The 27949-nt window shown below is 35.5% G+C and overlaps 1 protein-coding gene across 5 annotated transcripts in view; it reads left to right on the plus strand.

Annotated features, from left to right (window-relative positions):
• Window positions 1-27949, plus strand: part of MYO16 (myosin XVI) — a 395602-nt gene that overhangs the window by 291219 nt on the left and 76434 nt on the right. For all 5 annotated transcript variants that reach the window (XM_032997101.2, XM_032997107.2, XM_032997106.2 and 2 more), the window contains 4 exons: window positions 5709-5784; window positions 8503-8678; window positions 13260-13340; window positions 13575-13780. In XM_032997101.2, the coding sequence (XP_032852992.1) occupies window positions 5709-5784; window positions 8503-8678; window positions 13260-13340; window positions 13575-13780 (539 nt within the window). The remainder of the gene's footprint in view (window positions 1-5708; window positions 5785-8502; window positions 8679-13259; window positions 13341-13574; window positions 13781-27949) is intronic.

Genomic DNA, 27949 nt, shown 5'->3' on the forward strand with positions numbered 1-27949 from the left:
ATAGTTATAGAAAAATTATCTTTTCTTCCAATATCAAGTGGTTTTGATTGATTGCAGTCATGCATTGTCAGGTATTGCCCATTCCCTTACGTTTTATGCTCAGTAGCTTTTCCTAGGACTACACATACCATACTGTTGTTCCAATCCTCATCAGCTGTAGACTATTCCAGAAAAGGCAGTACTGAGCGAAAAGAGAAGAGGTAATGGGTTGGAAGTGAAAAAAAGAACATGAGGGCAAAGTCAGCCTAGAAGGGAATATGGGAAGAAAAGGCTCAGAGTAATGTGTAAAGGAAAAAATCCTAAAGAATTTGGAATCCATACTTGAATTTCTGGTGAAAACAATGCTTTAAGGAAAGGTATACGTATGATATCATTCTGAGAGACCTTTGATTTTTTCTTACTTTTTTTACTGTTTTGGAATGAAGAAAGTGGAATAAAAGAGGAAAACAATATGCACAATTCAGCTTCTGCACATAGAAGAAATCAACACTGGGTGAGATTTTTCAGTAGAAGCTGAGTGAGAATGCTGTATTACACAAATGTGACAGAATGATCCTGTGGAAGAAAGAAAACAACTTTTTATTAATTTCTCTTGAATTTTGCTATTATGACTGCACAACACTGAATCTGTCCTTTTCTTCATGAGCAATGTGATACAGTTGTTAACTGTATGAACACATCCTCAGCAAAGACCACTGTGAACATTAGTACTTGATCATATCAAGTATTTTCCTTTTATCTCCCAGTTTTAATTTTGCAGCTGAACAGAATCCTACAATGCCTTGACGCATTATGAGTCTCTTTTAAGAGCTATTTAATGTCTTGGTATCTGAGTGCTATAAGACAAAAAGCTTATCTGTTCTGTTCAGGCAGAAGGTAGAAAATAGTGATTTAGGTTTTGTATGACTAAAAAAAACCCTAGTGGAAGGCTTTATCCAAAGGTTGTCTAACACATTTTCCTGAACACTGGCAGTCTGATCTCTTCTGGAAAAATTCTGCTCATCTGGGGCTTTGCTTTGTTTCTGATGCCTAACATGAATGTGGGTATTCTCAGCTGCTTCTCGCAGAGACTGTGTGCCTGGCAGCACCGTGAGAGGAGAGGCACGCCGATCCTGTGCCGCACCGCTGCAAGCCTGCCTTGAGGAAACAAAGTGTTTTATAGGTGCAGTTGATCAATGTACCTGACCATCAGCTGAAACTATACTAAGAATGCGTAATACTGAATTTCTAGATACTCTAACTGATAAAATTAATATATACATTGTGGGTTCTCATGTCATGAAGGACTTCAAATGACATATCTCTGAACTGTCAGCCTTTGTGATAGTTGTGATTTTTGAAGAATAACATACTATCGCCAAACTTTCATGAGGAATCAAAGTTCTTTTTTTTTTTAATTTTATGGAAGAATTAACATATGAATAAGTAAATCAGAAATATATCGTCTATCACAATGCCAAGAGACACAGCTTTACCTAATAGAGGTATTTGACATACAAGTGTTCAAGATAATGAGCTATTTGCCCATTGTTCATGTAATCTGAATAATATGTCATCATAATTTAAGACTTGTGCAGTTTAAATTTATACTTGAATGTACAAATCAGATAAGCCCTTTGTTGCTGTATGTCTTGCCACTGTTTTGACTTCTAGTACTATAATAAACTGATCAGACCAAAAGACCAACTTCTTCGCTCTATAAACTAGTGCACATAATGTCCTTTAAGTGCAGATCAATGTCTGTTCCCTTTCTCAGCTACGTGCATTTCAAAAATACCTCTCAGCTGTCAGCTCACCTTCACCAAGGCAGTCTTCTCTGAAATGCCTTATATATCTCAGGCAGACTCTGAAACTGAACCTCTAAATCAAAAGACAAAAGGAGATGGATTAATCAATAAGGATGCTTTCATTTTCTCTATTTTTCCCCAGGCTGAATCCCCAGACATAACAATCAAATCAGTCTAGTCTAAGCTATACCAAAGCCTATAAAGGTTACTTGTCAAAGATTCTCTTTTTTACGCAGACGAGATAGTTGAGTTTTTTCTCCCTTTCTCTCTGTCTTTCTTTCTTTAAATAGACTTGATTTTGCACTGTCGCTTACAGGAAAAGATAATATTTTGTTTCTAAATATTTACTGGTTTCATTACTATTTCTATCACAGTGTTAGAATAAGACTTTCCAGACTATATAAAATCATTTACTTCACTCATTGCTTAACAAGACTTGTTTTGGGAAGGTGAGAAGCCCAGTGATCCTAAAAAAAATGACACCTTCAAGCATTTAAATGAAATCACTCACATTTAAATCCTGGCTGAAAATTAACAACTACAAGTGACTCTCTGTGCACTGAAATTGTCCTTGGACATGTTCTCAAAACATTCTCTTTTAACTATATGAACTGAAGATTTCCTTATTAACTAAATTTAACAACACATGAAAAACTGTGAGTTTTCGAGTTACATTTTGTTGTTTAAATAGTAAAGTTTTCCCTTTTACCTGTGAATGCTGCAAAATCAACCTTAACATTCCAGGTGGCATTTTTCTATCATGATTTAGGGTTCCTGCAGGATCTGCCATTAACCATGAGTGCTTTTGGCCTATCACAATATATGAAAACTATTTACAAAAAGGAGTATTTGAAGGAATTAATGAAAATTATGTGTAAAGGTGACCCTGTTGATAAAGTATATTGGGAAATCCAGTGAACTTAGATGAAGTCCCTTGCCAAAGTCAGATGTTGTGAGAGGGGATGCTTCAGTTCAGAAGAGATGTACAATGGAGTGGCATGAGGATAATTAATAAAGAGGCAAGAGTATGTAAGAAGATAAGAGTAATATGCAGTTCCCAAAGTTATCTCTGCACATTTGGTGTGTGAGTCTTGTTTTCCTGGTGTTGTTTTTTTACCTCTTTGTATCTGCTAGTTCTCATGATATTAAAACCAGCTATGCCGACTTAAATAACCAGAAAGCATTTTCAGAACAAATAAAATTAAGTAATTTTTTGCATGGTTAGTAACTAGTGAAACTCCTTGCCACAGAGTGCTATAAATGCCACAAATGTTAATGAGTTCTGGAAACAGAGACTCGAGGAGGAAACATTGGTCAAGAGATATTAAACACAAAGATGAGATACAGCCTTCATGTCAAGAGCTCGCTTATGGACAGAGCCCTGGAAGCTGAGAGTGGAACTGGTGGGGAGCAGGGTGGAAGTATTCTTCAATATTTTCCCTAAATATCCAGGACTAGATGAGCATTTGGCTTGCCCCACTACTGCTGTACTTAGATTAAGCTCTCTTTCTTTCTGAACTTAACTCAAGAAGGAAAGCAAATCCAATCCTTTTCTTGTTTTAATCTGTTTTAATGAAATAAAATGCAGTGTGGAACTGCACACTATTTTCTTTTTAAATAAAAATAGTTCCAACTAGTACAGATAGTATCTAAAGATCTCGTTCCCTTTGGTTATCTCAGACATGTAGGTTTACATACTGTCTACCCCAAAGAGTTCATCATGTAAAGCAAGATAGAGCAAACAGCTGCAACAAATAGAAGTGAGAATAAGGAGTATGTTTTATAACACTGGAACCATGATCTAAGCGAGTGCACATTTCCTGTCTGAATCATATAATATTTGTTTGTTTTTTGTCTCCTCAGAATAACTATCCACTGTGCTTGAGTGCCAATCAGTGCAGAGTTTTGGCCAGGTTTACTTTAGAAACCCAGTGGAAGAAAACTGAGGGAAATATTTGTGCTTTAGGCAAAGTGCTATGTAGGTTGGCATCTCTGATGAGGGCAGGATTAAATTAACAAAATTGGCAGCTAGAAGAGGACTTCTTTCTTTTTCTCTTTTGTGGGACTGGCAATGAATATGGAACCCTAGAGTGCCATTTCATTGAGTCAGTTTTCATGTCTTTAGGCAGTGAATTAATTTACCAAGTTTATGGGAAAACTGTTAGAGAGTTAGGAATTTCTTCGTAAAAGGGAATCCTGCTAACTTTTATGTATTTTATGTGGTATGAGAGATGTCTTATCAATATAGTTCTAGAAGTTTATGATGTATTATACCAGCACCAGTACTGAAAATTTTCCCTCTTTCAATCTAGGCACTTAATCATAATATACTATCTCCTACTGCTATACTCACCTACTCTTCCCACCAATACTAGCTCTCTTCTTCTAATTTAGCCAAAGCCTAGGACGCTCAATTAGTAACTGGCATTATGGATTTGTCAGATAAGTTCTGTTAATTATCTTTTATGGACCAGTATGGTAGAACATTTACTTTATGTACACTAAAAGCATTAAATAGTATATTTAAAATTATTCTAATAATTTGCTAAATATGTTGTATGTTCTTAGGAGATGCAATTAGAAAATTACATAACATTGCATCTGTCATGGGTAAGAATGTAATTCTATTGTTACACATTTTCTATGTCAGATGCCATACTAATTACATCATTTGACAATTACTAATTGTAATAGATTATACGCATCCAAGTCATATAATCTCTCTCGTGAGTAAGATAGTATTGCATAATTGTCAAACAACCCAATGGGAAACAAAATTAATGCACTGATTATTATTACTAATCTTAATTATATATTTACGGCTTTATTAAATATACAAGGATAAAATTTCCCCAAATGTCTTAAGGGGCGTAGGATATAGATCCAATGAAAAACTTTAAAAAGGCTTTAGATAGGAACATGGTCCCAAGGTAAATAAAACCAAACTGTATGCTAAGTTCCGATTAAGTGTCTGCCTAATCCTGGATGTACTACAATCTATAATTTTCTTCCTTTTTAACTTAAAAAAATTCCCTTTCGGTTCTACTACCATGCAAGCTAAAACAGTTTATATATAAAGCCTTTAAATTAACTAGTTGTTTGCCTTCCATCCCCATACAAAGTGAAAAAAAACCCTCACCTGGGCTCAGTGACTGCTTTTTGGTCTTAGAGCTGTTTCTCTATACAGTGTCTCCTGGGATAGGCTCAATGTTAAAACAGCGACTTGTTCATATTTCTTCATTTTCGATGTACCCTCAGGAACTCTGTCTAGAACTTTGCATTTTTCTCACTTCTCAGAGTGCCCGCCACATGTGTTAGAGTTTATCTGCAGTCAGATGACAGATGGAGTGACAATCCAGCTGTCTGTCCTTGAAATTATGACATCAGGTGACTAAGGTGATGCAATATCCTTATGTGCATAGTTGTTAGAAAGATCAATGGAATTTGTACATAACCTATAGACTGTACTTGCCTCCAAAGGACATATACATGGCTGGAACTTGTTTTGAGTGTGAGCTGGGACTCAGATTTCTCCGTAAGTGTCTTGTCATAGTCAGGGTGGACAGTTTCCCGTTGACAAGGAGATCTGTGATCTGGGAGCATCTTGCTCATCCTACAGGGAAAGTGATGTTTCGGTCACTGTCTTCTGTTCGACACTACACTATTGATTCAGAGTCTTGCATTGTGGCAATGTTTTAGAATCAGTCTGATGAAATTTCTGTATACTTAAAGAGATGCACAATGTTCAACAACCAGTTCTTCTGGTTAGTATTGTTGACACTAAGGAAGGAGCAAAAGACGCTACCTGGTGCCAGCCTTCAAGTGTTGGGTGGAAAAAAAACATAGCTTCATTTCTGCTGCTGTAAGATTTTTAAAAGATGCATTAGTCATTACTAATGATGTCACAATATTTTATTATAGGTTACTTATGAAATTGCTGGTGCGATAGAAAAAAATAAAGATTCCCTTTCTCAAAATCTCATATTTGTAATGAAAAGTAAGTAAATGGTTTTCTGGTTGCTGTTGTTGTTAGAAATCAAGATATTATGATGTGACTTTAATTTTCATTTTCTTTTTAAAACAAATTTAATGTATTTTATTTCCAGTAAAAGGAAGTCACCCTCATCTTTTTGAAATATGTATGCTTTGTTTGAAATTTGCTCTAATTTAGAAAGCTTTTAGACTTCATGAACGTAAAGCATCTTCAACATGTGATGTGATGTAAAGAACAAGAAGGTATAATGTGATAGATGAGCATGACTTAAAGTAATCATTCAGTATGAATTAAAACAAAAATAAACCCCAGGAAATAGGGAAGGGAAATAAGGCTCCCAAAATCGTACAGACTGCAGTGGGATGCGTTTCACTGTTTGAGTATGTTTCTAAAAGCAGGAACTTGTGGGCATTCTTGTGGTTTTTTTAGTTAATAGATACAAATGTTCATTGAAATATAAAATTAAAGACCTTTCCATGTGCATACTGTATAACTATGCCTAATAATGATGCATCTCACTTTATTAATTGACGATTCATAATTAGATTATTAAAAACCCCTATCATTTACACTTCCTGTGAAGAAAAATAAAACATTTTCCTCAGGGAAATGTCAGTGTATCTTGAGATTTTATTTGTCTTTTCTCCAACAACTGCAGAGTTTTTCACTTAATATATTATATATTTATATTTCCTTCCATAGAAATAAAGGTCTTTTGGAGGTCATATTTGACTTCCAAATCAGACCCACTGTTACAATGTATTGTTTTTTAGTAATTTTACTGTGAAATTAGCTAAACTCCCTAGTAAAATAATTGATGCATTTTAAAGGCAAACAGTGTACATTAGGGATGAAGAAAAAAATGGAAGAATTGATCTTGAATATAATCCTACTGATTATAGTTTTAGGGACATTTCAGTTCTCACTGCTTGGAATTTACATAATAATCTGCCAAAGAGAATAAGAATGTATGGCAACTTCCAGGATATTCTACGAGAGAGAGCATTCTTCCATTCTCTCACATATTCTCCTTTTGCACTTAGATTGCTATTTTGTGTAATCAGCTATGCAACTGTTAAAGAGAAGAATGGAGACTTGGATTAGATATGAAATAATTTGTATGCTGAGAGTGTATATTTAATTAAGAAGTTAAAATAATAAAAATTATAATTAATGGAAAAATTCTTAAGGCAGAATATTTACAAACACATAAGTCATTTAAGGGTTTCATTCCTTCTTTTTAAGTGACTTAGGCTTAAAACCTATTGATTTTCAGTGACACATTTCCTTTCGGTACAGCTTCACAAGTTATGTAGACATATGACATAAGCGAATTCTTCCTTCGATTTTCTTTTAATTTAGTTTCCTCAATCAAAACTTTAAAATATGCTCACAACATTAAAGTAGTTTGCTTATATGTGTAAGAATGTGGAACATACCTGTCCAACAAATAAATCAGGAAAGACTATTAACGTAGGTTTTATCTGTTCTAATTTGAAGGATGTAATTTTAATGCCTTTTGTAATGCCACTTATTGCATTTATCCATATTTTAAAAATATGGAGGTTTACTATGTCTGCTGATTGTGCTGAAATTGTTTCAAGTATCTGCTTTACTATCTTCCTTATAATGTTATTATTCCTGTTAAGTAAGGAATAGTAACCTCCACAGAAAAAGGGAAACAAATTTATTACTTTTAAGCATTTAGTAATATACCTTTAGACAGCTAATAAAGAGCAAACTGAGGGTTTCTACCTGTTATGCTAAGCTTAATGACATTGTTCATGATGCTTATCCCATTCATCTTTCTGGTTTTTTGTTTGTTTTATTCACATGATGGTGTGATCATAATGCCAGTACACTATATCTTAAAAAAATTAATAATAAAAATGAAGGATGGTTAAAGATTTATCACACAACAGGTTTTTAATGCTTATTGGTGCTGTGGCAGTACAAGCATCATGTAATTACCATGTTCATTTTAAAAAGCCCATGACCATAATCTCATAAAGGATTATTTGACTGAAATTAGTATGAAGTATCCTATCTGTCTTAAAACTGAGATTATTTTTAAGAACACCTCTTGGAATTGTATTTGTTTTGTACTAATTGTCACCACTGCATCAAACATATATATGGCATTGTCTTTTTTCTGTGAATGTTTATAAATGTAGAGAAATGTGAACCCAGCTTGCTACAGTTCTGTCTTTCACACTGACTTTTTTTTTTTTTTTTTCATCACTTCCCATATTGTGTTTTATATAATTATTTTCCTTTGGTGCAGTGAGTGTCTATAATCTATTTCTGTCAGGTGCCTTGATCATTCCTAAATACTATATGTTAGGTAAACGTGCAGAATGCATCTATCATATTACTTTAATAGATGGATAAATTGGGAGTCTGTAATGAAACAAAATTCAGAGGTGGTTATCACATAAGCAATTAAGTTTAGACAGATTACAGTCTGAAAGATTTTGTTTTCTGCCCTGATTTGCTCAGCACAGGACCTGAATATGTTTTAAAATAGTGTTAATATACTTAGAAATTGAATGCTGTTTGATAACTAACATAATATGATAGTTTATTGGTCTGTCCACTTGTTTTAAGTTTACTTATTTAGTTCTATCGCCTACTGTATTTTTACTTCCAAATAGAATATGTATAATTTTCTAACTTATATTTTATCTTCATGCATTAATTTCTTTTTTTTTTTTTTTCCAGCCAGTGAAAATGTAGTCATCAATCAACTGTTCCAGTCCAAGCTGACACAAACTGGGTCACTTATTCCTCCATATCATTCCCTTAAAATCAAAGGGTGTAAAGCAGCTTTGCTGAGTAAAAAACCATCAGTATCCTGTGCAAGTGGAGAAGCAAAGAAATATATTGAACTCAGTAAGGTAAGAATTTGGGACTCTTTCTGCTCTTTGCTCCTAGAAAATTTTTCTCAGTTACTTTGTCATTTCCGAAAGCTCCTTGTTCTCTGCTTCATTCTCTGTAGTCATTAAACTATTCAAATAATTTAGTACTTAATATCAACACTAAAGCAACAGTGGAAACTAACAGGTTATAATTTACTAACACTAATAATGCTGGTTCAGGAACCCCTTTCTTGGACTCTCAGACCAGAAGGTTGGGCATGATGATGATGTCCCTTCAAGTCTGAATCCTTCCATGATTTTGTGGTTCCAGGGCTTAACAGTGGATGCATTATTACTGATTTATGGCTGCATAGGAACAATTCTTTTTTTTTTTTTTTTGTCTTCTTTGCTGACTTTATGATGAATAATTAAGTAAACAAAGACATAGGAAGCACAAAAATAAAATCTCAGTGTCTTAATTGTGTTAACCTGAGAAGATTTCTGGTTTGCAGAAGATAGTTTGTGTGGTTTTGTATGAAGATCCACCCTGTACATTTTGTCAAATGTTGCTATTTTAAATGGTCACTTGCATGTAAATTTTCCCAGTCGATTTGAAATCAAAACAAACTCTCCTCATTTCTGAACTTGTCTCTTTTTCTGCTCGGTAAATCAGTCAAAAAAGTTAAAAAAAAAAAACAAAAACAAAAACAAAACAAAACAAAAAATAAAACAACAACAAAAACCCACAAAACAAAAGGGGGGGGGGAAACAACTTGGGAGGCTATCAGAAAATTAATTGTTCATATCACATGAGCCATCTCTTTTGAGGAGAAATAACATGATTTGCTCAGTCCATTCTTGACAGGCCTTTGGAATTCCTCCTTCTTCTAGAAAAGAAGAAAGCAGTTCTCACAATACATCAGCTGCCTCACCAGGCTTCTTGAATCTTACAACTCTATTTTTGGCTTACAGCTGCATAAAATTGATTCTGTCATGGGATTAAGGAGCCTGCTCTCATGTGTCATTGTGGAAGGCTTTATGCGAGTACATCCACAGAATAGCAATGGGGCTTTCCTTATAGGCCCCCTGCTGATAGTAGCATAATTCCTGTCTACTGTTCTTGTCAGTAATCTCAGTGGAAAAACTTCAGTTGAAGTGAATGGTGTTGGTTTAAGGCTATATTTAGCAAACAGCTGAGGCATCACAAGGTGCCTTTAGGTGCCTTTCCACTATAATAACAGCTTCCTAGGGGAAGCTTCCTAAGGCTGTGAAAAAGGTCCTAGTCCCATACATGGAAGGAAGTATGAAAAGCACGTCTAAGTTAGAAGACTAATCAAGCCAGGGGGACACCACACAGCTGGGATCTCTGAAACTATGAGGGTTTTGACCAGTCCAGAATAGCTTTTAACCTGGAGTTACTCTCTTGAGAGAGAGAAGACATATTCAAATTCCTTTGCAAAGTGTGATAAATTAAGTCAGAAATTCCAGATTCAGTGAGAATGCTCTAAACTTTTAGGTATTAGATGGAAGGTGGGAAGAACTTAATCCTTCATCTGCTCACAGAGACAAAGGTGTCTTGGCTTCTCAAAGGTAGGCTTTAAAAAGAGCTGTGCAGATGAGGCAGAACACCACTTAGTTTGTAGATACTAAGCTGGCTTCATTTGAGCAAGGTACTGTGCTGCCCTGCAGGATGGAAGCAGAACTTTAGGTATCATCCAAACTGTTCCAGTGGCAAAAGAGAGACACTTGTTATTTTGGAATAGCCATCTGATGCAAGAGCTGGGAGTAGGTAAGTGCTTAAATTCTTTTGTGGATCAATCCCACATCTATAACTGTGCTGTCCCAGATAATTTCTTCCCCTTTCCAGTATAGCCTCAAAAATCAACTGTGATGGCTGGAAAGATGTTGGTCTTGTTGTTCTGTTGTAATTGCAATTGGAAATGCAGCGTAAGGGGCATTTTCTAATCAGTTTAGAATTAAAATGACTACATGATAGAAAATCATAACCACTATATTTTTATTGGAGTTTATCCCAAGGGTAAAGGCAATAAAGAGAAAAAAAAAAAGAAAGGGGGAGGGGGAGAAAGAGAGCCATTAAGGCAAGAATTATCAGCCAGAGACTGGCATTCCTTTTATATCTGAAATTTGAGTTGTAACAGACATCATACTGTAGGCAGTGAGAAATGCAAAATGGAAGGTATTCATGTTGCTGTGTATGAGCAGTCATCTAGACTCTGCCATGTCCAGGGAAGGGAAGTAGAAACTTTCAGAGGTCAGATAGGAATTTGTTGTGATTCCCCTCCCCTTTCAGTTCGTCATCTGCAGTCCTAGCTACTTGCTAGGTTATATAATTATAGATTTCTCTGTGTATGGCCATGTATCTACCTGTTTACTTTTCCAGAAATTACTCTTTCCTTGATTTAGAGCATGCTGTCACAGGTAAGGATGATGTACCTCCTTGATCTTGCCACTCTACTTGTAGTAGGGTCCAAGAGAACAGTGCATCCATCCTAAAATAGTCATAAACAAATCTAATAGTTGGCCAGAATTTTGGAGCACATAAGGAGTCATAGGACTTTGGGGATACCAGCTCAAGTCTCTGTGACTCATGAAGACTGTGTCCCCTTTTCAAATAAAATAGAACATATCTTCATTGATACTCTTATAACTCTCTTTTGTTCACATCAGCTCTTGCTCCCTTATTTTTCTGCAATCTTTTCCTAGTGCATACTTTGGTCCTATTGCCTTTCCCTCACTTTCTTTGGAAGACTCAGTGGGTTTCAAAGTTCATACAGCAGAATGCTAGTCACATGAATGCACATCACTAACAGAAGGCTTTTCTTTCCATTGACTTTTAGTTGTTTCTCTTTATGAGCACTTTGCTTCATTGCCTGTTAGTTGAAGAACTCATCTACTGCAAAGTTTTCAGTATATCTTCTGGTTAAAGCTTTAAAATATTCTGCTGGTAAATAGAGGGGTTTTAGGAGGAGGTTTTACCTTCTTAACAGAGATTACAAAGTTACACATATGTACTTTCTTTCTGTAGATTAGAGGTACAAGATTTTCCAATGTAAAGCTGTATATTAGAGAGTAATAGAGAAGTACAGCTTTGGTGAGGTAGTCTTGTTCCCTGGCCCGTACTAGGGAACATATGTTCCCAGCCCCATCTGAAGATGTACAAGTTTTGACAGTTTGAATTAAATTAATTTTTAGGTTTTGCCTTGTTTCCTTTCTTTTCTCTCCCTCATTCTGAACCAAAGACTTATTTCCCATGGGAAGAAGTACACAACACAGGACAGCAGGCAGAAAGTTTAGTGTCCAAAGTGTTGTTCCTGGATCTTCCACTAACTCAGGAGATGGTCTTGAACTAGTGACTTAATCTTTTGGGAGGAAGGGGTGAGCACATTATCTGTCAAGTGAAGAAAACTCTATTTTAGTTACATTCCTCAATCATTTTGTAAACTTTAACTGAGAAGTCTCATTGGCATGATAGTGGTTCTTTTTATGAGAAGATCTGGAGCAAGCAGATCTCTTTTACTTTTCTGTTTTGAAGTTGGGGATGAATTTACCTTTAAAATCTTATTGCATCCTAGTAGGTGAGATTTGAAATAAAAAAGAGCTCCAAAGTTTAGCACACTGAGTAGAGAATTGCTTGCACTGCAGTATTTTTAATGGAGTTTGGCTTGAGTGGGCCAAGCTGAGAAAATGTACACTTTTTTTGATGCAACTGAAAGAAGAGAGGAATAGGCCGGAACATGCTGATTTGATAGAAGGGGAGTCCTATGGGTAGGTGGACTGGAGAAAGACAGTGAAAATGTTGGAGTTGAAAAGGCTGTCATTGATAAAGAGGTTTGAATCTAAGAACCTGGCCAAATCCTGGCCTGCAGTAGTTTTTCCAGCCTTCCTGTAGATAGTTTAACAAAAGTCCCAAATTTCTGGGTCCACTCTTAGGATGTTTATTGCCATTTTAGTCTCAAAGATAGGAAGTAAAACAGTAAAAAATAAATTTGTTCCCCACTCTGAACTCTGATGTAGCAATAGTTCTAATGAAATATGAAATTATTGATAATTTATACCTATAATGGGTGAAAATGGGTTAAAAAAAATAAAATAAAAAAAGGTTTACTGCATTCATGCATGCAGGAAAAGAAGGGTTTTTCAAATATTAATATTATTGTTTTGCCTTCAATATTTTTTTAATGATCTGTGCTTTCATTTACTTACTTAAGCATCTGCCAAAGACATAAGAAACCTTTTCAGAGAGTTACAGAATTACGCTACTTACAGGCAGACTGTATGGGATACTAACTACAGAAGTTCTGCTTCCACAATAGAGTTCCACATCATATTGCTTTGTCCAGTTATTTAGAAAAGCTGCTTTATCTTTTGAATGCTGTACAGCTGCTTTTGAAATCAAAACTTTCTTGTCAGTCATGGCTCTGCAGATACTCAAAGATATTTATCCACTTTCCCAATTCTTTCTGAAACTCAAATCATTGTCTAGGACATACCATTTGTATAAATGTTTGCCTTTGTTAGTAAATTGTGTAGCAATGAAAATGAAGGTTTACTGCCCATCTTGAGATAAAGGAATCGTGTGTGTGCTTTTCTCCCCTACAGCTGTTGAAAAAGAAAGGAACATCCTCATTTCTTCAGAGACTGGAACGAGGTGGTCCAACCACTGTGGCAATACAACTCAGGGTTAGTGAACATCTTCTGGATAGAAATTTATATAAAAACCCTCCCCACATTTTAAAGGCAGGATTAGTCTCTATAGATTGCAATAGAAGAAAGAGAAATCATATGCTTGAGAAAACCACTTACATGGCCAGGTCAAGCCTTATGAGAAAATTATGTTAAAAAGTTAGGAAGAGCATACGTGTTGAGCAATTGCCATTGCTGCACAATAATGATGACTGATTTTTTTTCCCACAGAAATCACTCACAGATATTATTGGGAAGCTGCAGAACTGCACGCCACATTCTATTCATTGTATAAAGCCTAATACCTCCAAATTGCCAGATACATTTGACAATTTTTATGTGTCTGCTCAACTGCATTATATCGGTGTCCTAGACATGGTCAAAATCATACGACATGGATATCCAATACGTCTGTCTTTCACAGACTTCTTGTCAAGGTAAATTCTTTTAAGTTTCATAAAAAATTTTTCTTACCTACGGTACAAACCCTTTTGTTATGTTCTGGTAGTGCTTGCAGTGTTGTTTTGCTAATGAGTCTTTCAGACTTTCTTCAGAGAAAAATCATGTCTACCAGCAAGGGGAGTAGGCTTGTTATTTTTTAATGGAAGGAAACATTAACTTTGTGGAAATATATTTGTAAAGATCATTGGCAAAATGTATTGAATTAAAAAAATAATCATAAAATAGTTATATTTTTATAATTTATGCTATTTATACAATATATAAAATACAAAATATTGCATGTTGTCTCCACATACTTAAAAACCAGAAGGAGAAATAATCTATTTTTTCACGTTTATCAGTGTAGGTGTCATGGTTTCAGTATTTGTATTTCATATGCTAGGATTTTTTTTCTGCATGGTGATAAATTGTTAATGCTTATTCCACAACTCCATTTTTATTATTGTTGTTAGAAATGAGTGAAATCTTGAATTAATGTGAAAAGACAGGAAAGATATATGTCACTGTTTCTCACTGAAGGCCAGCTCTTTTCCCCCATCCCTTATTCAGTTTCTGGGTTTTGGCTCACATTCTCAAATGCTTCATCAAAGAAGGCGCACCATCTTGTCCAAGAGATGTTTGGTTAGCAGCCTCATGCACTCAACACATGTTGCTCCTCTCTGTGTGTTCTACTCCTTGACTGACATATCAAGCAGTCATAATCTGGCCTATGTATTATTTTACTTCTGAAAACCATCATGGGAGTATCAGCTGCTTACACACATCTAAACTTTCAGTTGCCTTCTTGGAAAATGTTGTGGATGTTAAATTACTGCTCGGACAGGATCATATTCTGTCTGACAAGTCTGTAAATGCTTAAAAGGAGTATAGGAGTTTATAATCCCATGTGTTTCAAAAGTGAGCCATCTCTGTCCTACCACAATATTCATCCTACAGCATGAATCCAGAAGTGCAGACTGGTTGAGAAGGTGCAGATAATGGGAGATTTGGAAAAGCAGGCTGCTTCCATATTCAGAAGTGGTAGGGGCAATCTCTATGTAGCTGTTCTATATTACTGAATTGAATGCTTCAAGGGACTATTACATAAGCACAAAACCACAGTATTTTCTACTGTTAAAACCTTACAGTGGTTCCTGGCAGGGATTTTGTCCTTGCCACCTAGCTTTTCTCACTGCAATTCCCAGAGACCTGTTGGGAGTTAGGACAGGCCTGGGACCATTCCTGGTGGGCGATGTGGACATAGCTGCTCTCTTTTGGAGGATAAAAGAGAGTAACCATATGTACAAAGGTATTTTTATTCAGTTGTCTTCGGTGCCAAAAAATGGAACCATGCATGTTCACTCTAACAGTATAGGCATGAGTCTGTCATGTTGTCTTTTTTGAAGAAACTTTATTTAAAAATATCAGTAAAAGAATGCTTGAAGATTCAAGTATAATTTCAGTCTTTTTCCTTCTCTCCTTCAAGTATGTCCCAAAGACGAGTGTTTATCTAAAAGTCTAGAGGACATCTGGTGTCTCACAATAAATATTTATTTGCAGTAATGATAGTAAAACAAGACTAGCAACAAAACCCAACAATATGATACCAGCAATGTTTAGGCTATCATTTTAAAGTGTTCTAGTTTCATTACTGTCCATCTTTATCCCTTTTCCTCCACAATCAATTATCTTCATAGGTTCTTTGCAGCTGAGCCCTTGTCTTTTTACCTGTTCTCACCAGGTCCTGATAATTGCATTATTATACATAAAAGTAATTAAACAGTGGTGGGGCTAGCATGCTGTCACTGAAAATGAAGTCCATTTTATAATATTCCCTGTGAATATATGTCAGACCTACTCAGAAGTTAGCAATAATCACTCTGCATACATCTCTTGAAACTAGATTTTTAGATTTGTGTACAAAGAGGAACACAGAGCTCTTGGCCCAGCAGTACTGAAAGAAATCATCAGCACTGTAAGGTTTTTACAGTAGCCATTCCTGTTATGCAGGACAAAGCTTATCTGTGAACAGCAGAAGATGCCAATTCTTTGCTTTACTCACCATGACCAGTTAACCTTCATATTCACATTCAGTGTACTTGGATAATTCTTTTTATTTCAAATAGTGCGAGCGTGTGGCAGTTTGTTCTGTTATTGGCCGAAAAGTCTGAAATTTTTAAGCAGAAATTATAGTATTAGATTGCAGTTCAAAAGTACTGTAAATTTTTAATGCTTTAATTTTTTAGGCAATAGACTACAGGTAAGAAAGAGTAAAGAATTATTGAATTCAGAGATTATGAACCACCTTTTCAAAAAGATTTCTAAAAAACTGTCGCTTGTACTACATCTCTGTATTGCTTCAGTACTACATCTCTGTATTGCTTCAGTGACTGGACAGGATGGTTTTGGAAACCGGGTAATTAGTTTTGACAATGTTCTTGCAGGCTGGATTTGCTTTGTTGGCTGTTCATCCTAGCTCTGGCCTTGTCCTGCGATTTGTTGACTGGAATGAGAACTTATTTTGTCAGATTTTCATATGTGCTTATAGACCTAAAGTTGATAGACTTTCTCACCTGTCAATTTTTTATTTCCTCTGATGTCAAACTGGTATTTCTAGTGTTCTATTACTTGGGAAAATAGTATATTCTTTATTTCTGCAATTATTTTTCCTCCATTTTGGCTCTTTTACTTCTTTTGCGTGGTTCAGAATGATTTGGGATTTCCAGCCCTTCAGTGGGCAGTTATGGTTGCATTGGTATGCATTCTGGCAGACTTTGAGCACAGGCACTAAGCTACTGAGTGCGATGAGAAGAGCTGCTTCTTGCAGAACAGTCAGGATGCTGCACAAGATGTCAGGATGCTGCACTCTGAGGTACTGGTTATTATTCTTCAGGTTGCAAAAGAGAGAAAAAATTACATCAATTTAGATTTTACTTAGGGTCCCTCAATCTCAAACTAATACAAATACCACACAAACAGGTAAAATATAAAATGTCAATTATAACAAGTAGTGATCACAACAGGCCACAACGATACTGGTGTGTATATGAACAGACTCCATTCTGATCTATCCTAGAACCAAGAAAAAAAGAAAAACAAACAAACAAAACCCAAAATAAAACAAAAAAACAAAACAAACAAAAAAAACCCACAAAAATAAAACAAAAACAGTAAAACTACTGCTCTAGATAGAGATGGAAAGTTAGAGGCTCAGTTAAAATCTCATCATTTCATAATTAAGGAAGAATCACGAGCAAGTGTAAGGTCTGAAAATGCAGCTCTGTCACAGTGAATGAAAAATATGTTCTTTTATTTTAATTTTTGGTGTTTTTTTTAAGTAGGGAATAAGTGTATTTGTTTACTATTATACTGATAATACTGGGGAGGGGCAGAAAAATGAGGAAACAAATCACAGGGAAAGATGAAGAAATTGTTCTTTGTTCACTGTAGGAAGCTGTAAGCAAGTGAATGCTCTTACCAAGTGCTCTTACTTGGCTGAAAAAGTTTAGCTTCCCCAAGGGGCAAAGGAATTATTCCCCATTACTCTGGGGAGAAAGACCTTAACAGCTGACAGCAGAAAAAAAAAAAGAGGGAGAAAGAAGAAATAGGCAGTTTCCATCTCTTAATGAGAATAATGAAATTTGCCTGCACCTTAATTTTTTCCTGAATGTTTTATAAGAAAATGAAATATAAGTAATTTTTGCTTTATCCTGTCATGCTCTGCTGTGTCCTTGTTTGTAAGTACTGAATACTAGTAGGGACTCTTGATTTTCATGCAGGTTTTCTCTTTTGAAGAGGAGGGTTTCCTCCCATTTTGAGTCATGCTAACTAGCAAGTTGACCATGTGGCCCCAAAGGGAGAAAAATGGTCTACACATGTAAAACACATGATATCCTGATATAGCTGATAAGTGTGACCCTACGAACTATCAATCCAAGAATGACAAGACATAGAGGTAGCAAAATATATCCCCAGCTGGGTGCCTGTGAGAGGTTTACCCATAACTGCAAGATTTTCACCTTCAGTTTGTGTCTTGGAGTCTTTCTGATGGGCTGAGTTTCAGTGAATGCAGCTGTGTGGTTCACAGCTTGGCTTAGCTCAGCTGCAAAGTGTTTTATAGTAGTGATGCAAGGAAATCTCATTTTTCTAGAGCTGAATGTACTAATGCAGTTCTCCTGGGCTTACCTGGCTTGAGAAGTAAAGGATATTAATGGTAGGTCTGAAAGCACTGTGCAAAATCAAAGAGAATTTGTGGCTCAGATCCCAGCTTGAATTCCCAAAGGATAGTGAATTGTTACCCTCCTTCAGCTTGCCTGCAGTTGTCATGCATTTACTTTTTGGGTCTTCCTTATCATATAGGTAATGTGATCAGAGTTAAAAAGAATAATCAATGAGAAAATTAAAACACCATTTTTTTTTTGCTGACTAATAAAAAGACAGAATGTTTGAATTAGAGGCCTTTGTGCTGAAGGGATAGAATATTGGAAAACCTGGATATTCTATCAGTAATACAGACAGTACCATTGATTTCTTAATAGGATGAATTTGAATAAATTTCTATTAATATCTAATTAGGGATTAATATGACTGGTGTCTAGCATATATTTATAAGTCACATTTGAACTCTCATGACAACTAAAGAAAGATAGTAGCTAAGGAAAGGTCATATTTTGCAAGAGCATTTCTTCCTAGGCTACAAACCTGAATCATTATTTCTATTGCTGTCCTTTTTGGATTTACTGGTTCTGCTTCTGTATTATCAAAGTAAAAGTTGACAGCTGCTAGGTGAACCCCTCAATCACTAAAGTTCATTGATCAGAAGAGAAATCTTGTGGAACTTCTGGTTTTTAAGTGGAAGCTGTGACAGTTACTGTCAATGAATATATAATAAAAGTGGGAATTAATAAGGTCAGATGCTATTAAATGCTGTAAAAACAGGCAGCACCAATATAATTATGAAATGATATATGTGATTTTAGCAGATTTGCCAACTCCAGCTGCAGTGTTTCCGCTGAATTTGCCTGCAGTGTTGGCTCAGTTTCTGAAGCTCTGTGAGTAGAGACAGAAATAATTTTTTACCTTATCTTTAAAATAGAAAGCCCTGAGTAACATGCATTTTAGATTCCTGGAAAAGTTTACCCATCTATTTTGTATTAATATCTTCAAAATTGTTCTCAGTGGGCTAGATTTTTAAATTCTGGCTTTGCTTTTAAGTCAAGGCAGTGGCATAAACAATGTTGTGAAGAGTTCGAAGCCCAAATTGTACACAGGAAAAGTATCCTCAAATATCCTTTTCCTGGAAGAAAGAAAACAGTAAAATGACCATGGAATTAGGAACTGTCTGCAGATGGCTGTTTCTTTCTAGTATCTCGCATTTTGATATCTTATTGAAAATGAGGATTATTCCACCCAAGATACACTGAAAGCACTTTAGTAGCAACATAGTAATTCATTATGGTTTTGGTATTTGATGCAATGTCAAAAAAAAAGTATCAGTGTGTGCTCTGTTACCAGTGTAGAACAATAGGGTTCAGGATCCTTCTGGGGCACAGACAGAGCCTGGTTGTACAAGCTTAATATCTAGAACCTAATCTCTTTGCATCAATTAATAAAATGGATCCTGGCTGACTTTTGTGTCATTCACCTCACTTGGTGCTCAAGGAAGACACGTAAAAGCCATTTGGTATATAAATTTTTTAAAATAATGATAGTGATCAAGGACCCATCTAGAGTAATGAGGTGAGCTTATATTTCTTGCTCAGTGAAGTACAAGAATACAGCTGTTCAGACATGTTCAGGTAAAAATGAGTCAGTAAAATGCTCTGTTTCACTCATTCTGAACAATTTTATTTTGGTACCATCTTCTACAAACGCTCCTCTATGTGTTTTGTAAATTGGATTAGAAACTAATTTTTCCTCTCTCTTTCTTTTATAATGTGGTTCACCAAGTTGCTGAACTGTACCCAGTGATTTGCTCTCCCAGTGTTTTAGTTTCCTTGGTCAAGGAAGAATTTATGACCTACTGACTTAGAGATTGAAATTCACTTCACACATATTTTTTGTGTCTGGGACATTGCTTAGCAGTGAAGACTACAAGGTCCAGTTGCACAGGTCCTGAAATGCCAGTTTGCCAGTTTGTGGCAAACCTTCAGGACTGTTGGACCTCAAGATAACCTCTGTGGATTATGTGAACTGATAAATAAACTGAGCCTTTCACTTAGGTGGTGAGAATTGCAGAATTTCTATGAGTAAAACCATGTTGTTCAGAAAGCCCAAGTAATTGTCTGCTAGTGTGCTATTCCTTGTCTTTATTTCTTCACTTTTTGAGTGTTTCTTGGAATTTTATTACTGTCTCTCATGTTTCTAGACTGTCGTTTCTGAATTTAACTCTTTCAACTCAGCCTTGAGTTTTCCATCATGGAACTCTCATCCTGCCTTCTGTTGCTGTTCAAGGAACAGCAGAGAAAATTTCATCCTGTGAAGGAGAGCATGAAGGCTGTATGTAGAGACATCTCTTACAGTGTTGTTACAAGAGGAGATAAGTCACCAGAATGTTATGATTTACCATTTCCAACTCTCTTTTTAAATGGCTCAAATTGCATCAATCTAATCTTTAGATTTACCTATGCATATGCAGACATGCATCTTAGACTATAAGTAGTTGTTTGTGTTAACAGGTAAAACAGTGTCAAGTGCAATTTGAAGGTACAGCATCAAGCCACCTTCTTTCTCTTTTTTTTTTTTCTTTTTCCTTTTTCTTTTTCTTCTTTTTCTTTTTTTCTTTTTCTTTTCTTTTTCTGTTCTTTTTCTTTTTCTTTTTCTGTTTCTGTTTCTATTTTTTTCTTTTTCTTTCTTTTTCTTTTCCTTTTTCTTTTTCTTTTTCTGTTTCTTTTCTTTTTCATTTTGTTTCTTTTTCTTTTTCCCTTTTATCCTGGTTTTTTCTTCCTTTTTTCCTTCTTTCTTTTTCCTTTTTTTCTTCTTTTTCCCTTTTCCTTTTTCTTTTTTCTTTTTCTTTTTTTCTTTTTCTATTTCTACTTCTTTTTCCTCTTCTGCTTCCCCTTCTTCCCCTCTTCTTCTTCTCCCTCCTTTTCATTGTCTAACCTTGTTTTCCTGTATGAACAGATTATGTTAAACCAGCTAAATTACAACACATAAGCTCTATAGCTTCAATTAAAAATAAAGAATCTCTAAGATTTTAATGTTTTGAAAATAGAATGATAAAAAGAATTAGCATTCTGATGAATTTTTGTTTTAAAGTAACTTGATGACAAAACATCCATTTTAATAGGAAATATTAGGAAGGAAGATATGGAACACAATGATAATGGATTCTTATGGTAATCATAGCAGTGATGGTGAAACAAGTATGTTCAAAGCCTGTTTTAATTACAGGTTTTCCTCTGATTTCAGTATGAAGTTCTTAGATTAAATTCTTAGAAGTTACATTTAACTGCAGATCCTGAAATATACAGTTGTACTCAGGGCAACATTCACTGATACTGAAATGCTCTAACAGTGGACTTTAGATCAAAAATGTCTTCAGAGCATTTAATTGTTACTAAATCATCCAGACAACTGATTTTGCTTGGAGATAATTCTGAAGGCATACCTTTTTTCTCTGGAAAGTTTATGTTCATGCTATTATTGCTTTGTCAAGTAATGTCTGTCCTACAACTGGCATAAAGCCATTATTAATAACTATTGTAATCTTTTGATTAAATGTGTACTGTTAGCTGATGCTATATTGCACAGATGTGTTGTTTATGTTTGTGACTCTTGTGTGGGACTCATCACTGCATATCTGAACTCTCTTTGTCTAGAAGCTTCTTGGTGTTCATTTTTTTTCTCTCTTTTTTCCTCTTGAAATTGGGGAAGTTGTACAATTTTTTAATACTTCATTTGTGAATTTAAGAAGTGCAGCAAAATATGTCAAAGTCTCATGGGCGAGTTAGGCAGGGCGTTATTGAGAATGATAAACTGAGTAGATTGAAAAGTGACAGGTCATCACACTGGCCCTTTTAGCTTTATTGTCTGCTATACAATAATATCATCAGTCTTCTCATAGAGCACTGCATTAGTATATGCCATGATACCTTCAATCCTTGCAAGTAAAGCAAGACATAATCTGACTAGTGTTAAAAAGGTATATTCCATTAAAGTAAATGTAATGATATCAGTTTATACCAAATGGAAATCTCACCATTGTGTAGTTTGTTGCTTCAGACCTAGAGCTGGAGGTGATATTTCCGATTGAGGGCAATCATTTCTGTTTGTCTTTCTTTTAGAATGCAAGAAAAGGTGCGTAAATTAAGTATGTTGAAGTCATCAGTTTTGAGGGCACCTTAGACCCAAATTCATAAACACAGTCATGACTAATTTCCTGTGAAGAATGAAGGTCATCCACAAAGTTGAAACCCACGATTTTTTAAAACGTCTATGTCTTGGCAGTTTTGGTAATCATCACTGTAGAAAGAAGTGTCATGGTTTAACCTCAGTGGACAGCTCAGCCCCATGCAACCACTCGCTCATTCCTGCCCAGTGGGGTGGGAGAAAGAATTGGAAGGGCAAAAGTTAGAAAACTTCTGGGTTGAGATAAAGACATTTTAATAGGGAAAGCAAAATCTGTGTGCTCAAGCAATGAATAATAAAGAATTCATTCTCTACTTCCCATTGGCAGGTGGGTGTTTACTGATCTTCAGGAAGGCAGGGCTCCATCAGATGTAATGGTTACTTGGGCAGACAAACACCATCAACACTGTTTGCTGGGCATCTTCTGAGTTTTATCATGCAACCCTCATTTGCTATAGTGATTATAAATGGGTGTAAACTATTGTGTCATTCCACTGAAGTCAGCTGAATTATTCATCTCTGTCCTGTACTACTCAGTTCTGCCGGATCGACATGAAAAGGGCTCCCTTGAGTAGGGAGATGCAATTAAGTAATAAAATAGACAGATACAAGGAAATAAAGGAGGCATGGTCAGTTTTAAGTCTGTCAGTTCCTAACTTCCAAATATTTTATGTGCATTTTGAATAATCTTCCAGCATTATTTGTATTACATTTAGTATAGAATGTATAAAACTTAGTTAGGGAATTTATTGTTTTGTGCAGTAGAGAATGTCCTGGCTTTTAGGTCCTTTCAAAGAGAATCTCAAGGTATTGTTCTCCCTCCACTACTAGGGGTACGCAAGGCATTTTTCTGCCCTTTTTTCTTCTGCCTTTTTTTTTTTTTTTTTTTCCTAGCTATGTTTATTTTCTTAGACAATGATAAATCTGTTACGCACACACAAACATAATTCTGGCTGAACTGATTCTACATTTCCAGTGGTTTTCTTTATTTTAACTTAAGGAGGGATCTCTGAAATTTTAAAATGTTTATTTCATTTCCAGAGTTAAGTGCCACCCTTGATACCTCTGGACTGACATTCAGTTTCCACTAGCAGTTTCCCTCAGGGTTAACTAAACATTTATTAAGTCACTAAATAACCCTGTTACTCTATGATATTCTTATAATATCTATGCATTTTTTATATCTATGAATTTAAAAGCCTGTGCTGTTTCTAAACATGGAAAAATGTTCCCACAGAGTACTAAAATACCTAGCACAGTACTGGATTCCATCTAAAAGCCTGGATTATAAAAATAGATAAAATTATATTTGTGTAGAAATAAGAATATTGAAAGTTCTTGACCCATATCTTAGGAGCTGACTGAGTTCTGTGTGCCTATAATAAGCAGCTAATAGCATTAAATTATTTCAGAACCTTGATGTTTCAACAGAAATAATTATTGACCACTTCATAATTTGCTGACATCACATAATGACAAAGATAATAGACGTAGATTTATATGTGATAGTAAGAAGTTCAGTTAAATGCCTGTCATAGAAATAAACCTGTTAAAAGAAAATATTATCAACCACTAATATCTTCACTAATCCTTATACATTGAAACCCTTTTAAGGAAATGTCTGTTAAAATAATAGACCTCTTAAATTAATACAAACAGCTTATCTTGAAAATAAACATTTTAAAGAAGTAAGTATGCAACACATTAGTTTATGCTAATGGAACTATGCAGGAACGTTGCATTATCTAATTAAGGTGCAAATTGTCACATAGATAGATTAATTTTACTGTATAGTTTTAAAATAATTCATTTGTATTCATTGATTAATTAAGTATAACTGTGTGCTTTCAGTGCCTAGAAAAATATAATTAGTTGCTCTTGACTGCTTTTTTTTCTGCTTATAGGACTTGTATAAATGTAGTCCAGCTGCCTCACATACAAAAGCGACTGTGACCTTCCTGCTGTTTTTTCTTTCTGTGGTTCTGCAGCTGTTAAATTCTTTCCACTCAACTCAGACATTCATTGCACCCTTTTTCTCCTTATCCACATCTTGATATTCTTTACAGCCATTTAATCTGCAGCAGAAGAAGCTGGAATGAGACTTCCTAAAGCTAGATTTCCTAGTCAGACTGAATAATAGTAGGCAGTTAATACTGGTGGCATCTGAGAACAAACAGAAAATCCTATGCAAGCGTGCATGTAAAATCCTTTTATGTATCTTAATCACTGGATCACTTCGCTTTTTTTCTTAGACCGATGTGTCATTAATTTAACATGATCAGTTTTAGCAGAATTACTCCTGCTGAACTATACAGTAAATGAGAGCAGAATCTGGTCCAGTGTTGATACAGTATACCAAGGGGACAGCCTTAGGCTATCTTGAAAAATGTTGATTGTGTACATTTTGTCTATTATACAATTCAGAGCCAGGAGAATCCCTGTTACCCAGATTGATACTACTCACAGGATTCAGCGGGCATAAGGGAATCTCCCACAGAAGAGAGTAGAGATAGAGATGATCATTCAGAGAGGCTATTTTGCCTGTATGCCTTAAGATCCTGAAAGTCTTTCCCATAATCTCAATACACCTGTCTGAGCTACTAGTGAGCATTGTGGGAAGGATTTTATGTATTTCCATTCCTCTTTGGCCGAGTCAAGGTTGCACAGAAGAGAAAAAACAAAAGCAAGGAAGAAATAAAGCATAATCTAGGTGGAACATCTAATTCAATTCTATTTCCCTTTAATATAAAATTTTCCCCATTTTACTCTGGTTTTACTTTCTGCTTCTGCAATATGTGTGTGTCTTGGTATATTTCCAAATGAGCTGGGAAGTGCTTTCTTGGCAAACAATGAGTCAATAAAGTAGCAATCTCTCCAGGAGACTAAGTGGGAAACTGTATAAGCCCACTATGGTATTTCAACTCAGTATCACAACACATTTCTGAAAAGGCTTCGTGTATTTTTCAGAAAAAGTCATAAGTCACTTTGCTTTACAGAACCTGTTTGCAGTTATTTTGGGCATCTGATTACAGGCTTCCAAACACTGGGACAGAAGCTGGGCCTAAGCATGTCCTTCTTTGAATACCATTTCAAAGTCTTCTCATAATGTCATCCCCAGCTAGTATCATGCCCACCACTCTGCCTGCATATCTGTAGACCAGCAGTCATGACCTTGAAGGGTACACTCTATCTTAACCTACTCAAAGTTGGCCTGCTGGTGAGGCCCGGCAGCACATTTCCTGGAGGCCAAGTGCATAATACTGTGATAATCACCAAAACTCTTGCCTTCTAGAGTGATCTTAAAGAAAAGGATGCATAAGACATCTTCTAATTCTTTATAATCCGAGTAGTGAGATACGGCTCAGACTCATGGAGCAGGTTTTTTCTTTGTGGTAGGAAAGGGCAAAAATGTACCCATTTGTTCAGTCACCTTTTGACTCGTACTTCCAGGCATTCCTTTATTCTGGTCTCTGTTAAAAAAAAAAAAGAAGGTACCTTTTGATTTTCTGTGATTTCAGACCTTTTAGTTTTGCAGGAGGACTTTAAATCTGATGCCCTATTTTCACATGGCTACGTCTGTGGAGAAGGGAAACTAGCTTCATTATACACCAGTTCTACATCACCTCTGTGTTATACAGAATCAAATTAGCAGGGTGATAGAGTAAGTTAAATTTGTACTACAGTCCATATATTCTGCGTACAGTGAAGCATTTTACTGATCTATGTGCATGTTTGTGGAGTGCCCAAGCATGAAGAGGCAGTTAGCTATGGAGAAGGCCTACCTGTCAAGAGGTAAGTGCAAATATTTACAGAAGTAGAGGCAAACGTTCATGTAATAGGGCTGCTTGTCTGTTTGATGCTAGCCTATTTCTGAGTTAATGTGTCATTTTTTGCCAATTTCTTAAATAAATATATTTTTACATTCCTTATCAAGGTATAATGGGAACATCAGCTTTAAGTGAGATGATGAAAAACTATTGTAATGCAAATCTTTAGCAGATGTTGTGAATTCATTTTTTATTTGCATAGCTGAAGCCACTAATCCCAAGAGCTGAACTATAATTTATATTCTATTTATTATTCTGCTGCCACATTGTCTGAGATGAGGAAGCCCCTGCTTAATTACATGAAGTATATGAATAAATATTCTAGGATTAAGACACACATATCTTTGTTATTTATTCTCTCCAGAAATTGAAATTCAGATGTCTAGAAAAGATTAAGGGTGGCAAAACATAATGCAAAAGCATAAAATTTAGGAAAGAAAAAAAAAAAATCCTTCCAAGTCACTTGTCTATCACGCATCACAAAGTAGTATCTTTATCTGAGAAATTTATTTTACTTTTTATTCAGTCTAAATTAAAATACACCAAATGGCCACTTCTTATGCAAGGGTATTCCAATCCAGTGGACTTAATAGCCCTTATCCTCCCTCAAAAGTCTGTACTGAGCTCCACATGGGGCCAGTGGCTGACCCACATGCAGGTCACTGTAAAATTTTGCTCTAGGGATTTTCTGAGTCTTTTCCACTTTTATTTCTTAGTCCTTAATTTTGCTCTTTTTATCCCAGTTACATACCATTTATGTCACTCTAAGTATGTTTTCCTTTTTCTGAAGACATGTTAAAGCATGCTATATATGTGCCTATACCTCTTTATGTAGAAAGTGAATTTTTAATTGTTGAAGTAGAAAATCAGAATGTTTCACCAGCTGAATAGTTTCTGGCTTCCAGCAGCATGTACAAAAACACTGTGGTAAAACTATGGTACCTGGTCAATTTGCTGTAAGGTCACTTTTGGCATTATAGCTTTCCAGGTTTCTTTTCTGTCAGCAAATGTCTATGTGCCAGATTAACCCAGAGAGGATAAAACTGCTTGCAGTTTTTTTCAAAATGACTCTAATTTTATTTTGTCCCTGAATTCCTATTGGTCTGCAGGTCCAGCCATTTAGTCCCATGTTGCTTGATATCAATTAGGATATTTAACACTAATATGGCAGGCAAGTACTCTAAAGTTTTGGTTCATTGCCACAGATACTTATTCATTGTTTCAGATTTATCAGGCAAATTGCAATTCATGCTCACCTCTACACCAATCTGAATTATTTCTGTAAGTCTGTATGAAGCAGCCTCAGTGTAAAATGTGTTTCATATAAAGGTGAACCTTATAGTCTTCTTGTACTATATTTTTGTACTCCTATAAAAGAAGCCCCAGATTCTGTCTGTGTGTCTGCTGTAATCTGTTATTTATAAAGGCAGCTTTCTTTTCCACATCTGAAGATTTATTCTGTACAAAATTTTGAGTACCTGCTTTGGTTGATAATATTTATCCTGCATGATGAGATATTTATGTCACATATATATATATATACAGAGATTGGCAGAGTCACTTTTATTTTCTTAGAAACTATAATAATCTATTTCTTCTTTTCTGATTATCTGGAATTCCCCATGTTCCTCATATTTCAAAAATAATTAGGTTATTCCTTCAAGAAAAAGAAAGAATATAACACAGGGAAGTGGAATGAGTATGTATCCTTTACATACACATAACATTAAACATAATTTCATCCTATTCTTTTCTGCTGACTGCTTTTATAAGATTTCTATTACTTGAAAATTTTCCAGACATACTTTCTTTTTTCTTTTTTAAAAATAGGCTTCTCTCTTCAGTGGATACGTCCTCTAGATACTACAGCTCTCACTTGATAGATTTTTCAAATACAAACCATGCCTAACCCACTCTCCCCATCATCCCCAAATCCAAACAAACAAAACTAAAAATCCTTAGTTATGAGCACATAGTGACAAGTTTTGC

This window comes from Tyto alba, unplaced genomic scaffold, assembly GCF_018691265.1.
Source record: "Tyto alba isolate M040663 unplaced genomic scaffold, T.alba_DEE_v4.0 Super-Scaffold_45, whole genome shotgun sequence".
Classification (NCBI taxonomy): domain Eukaryota; kingdom Metazoa; phylum Chordata; class Aves; order Strigiformes; family Tytonidae; genus Tyto; species Tyto alba.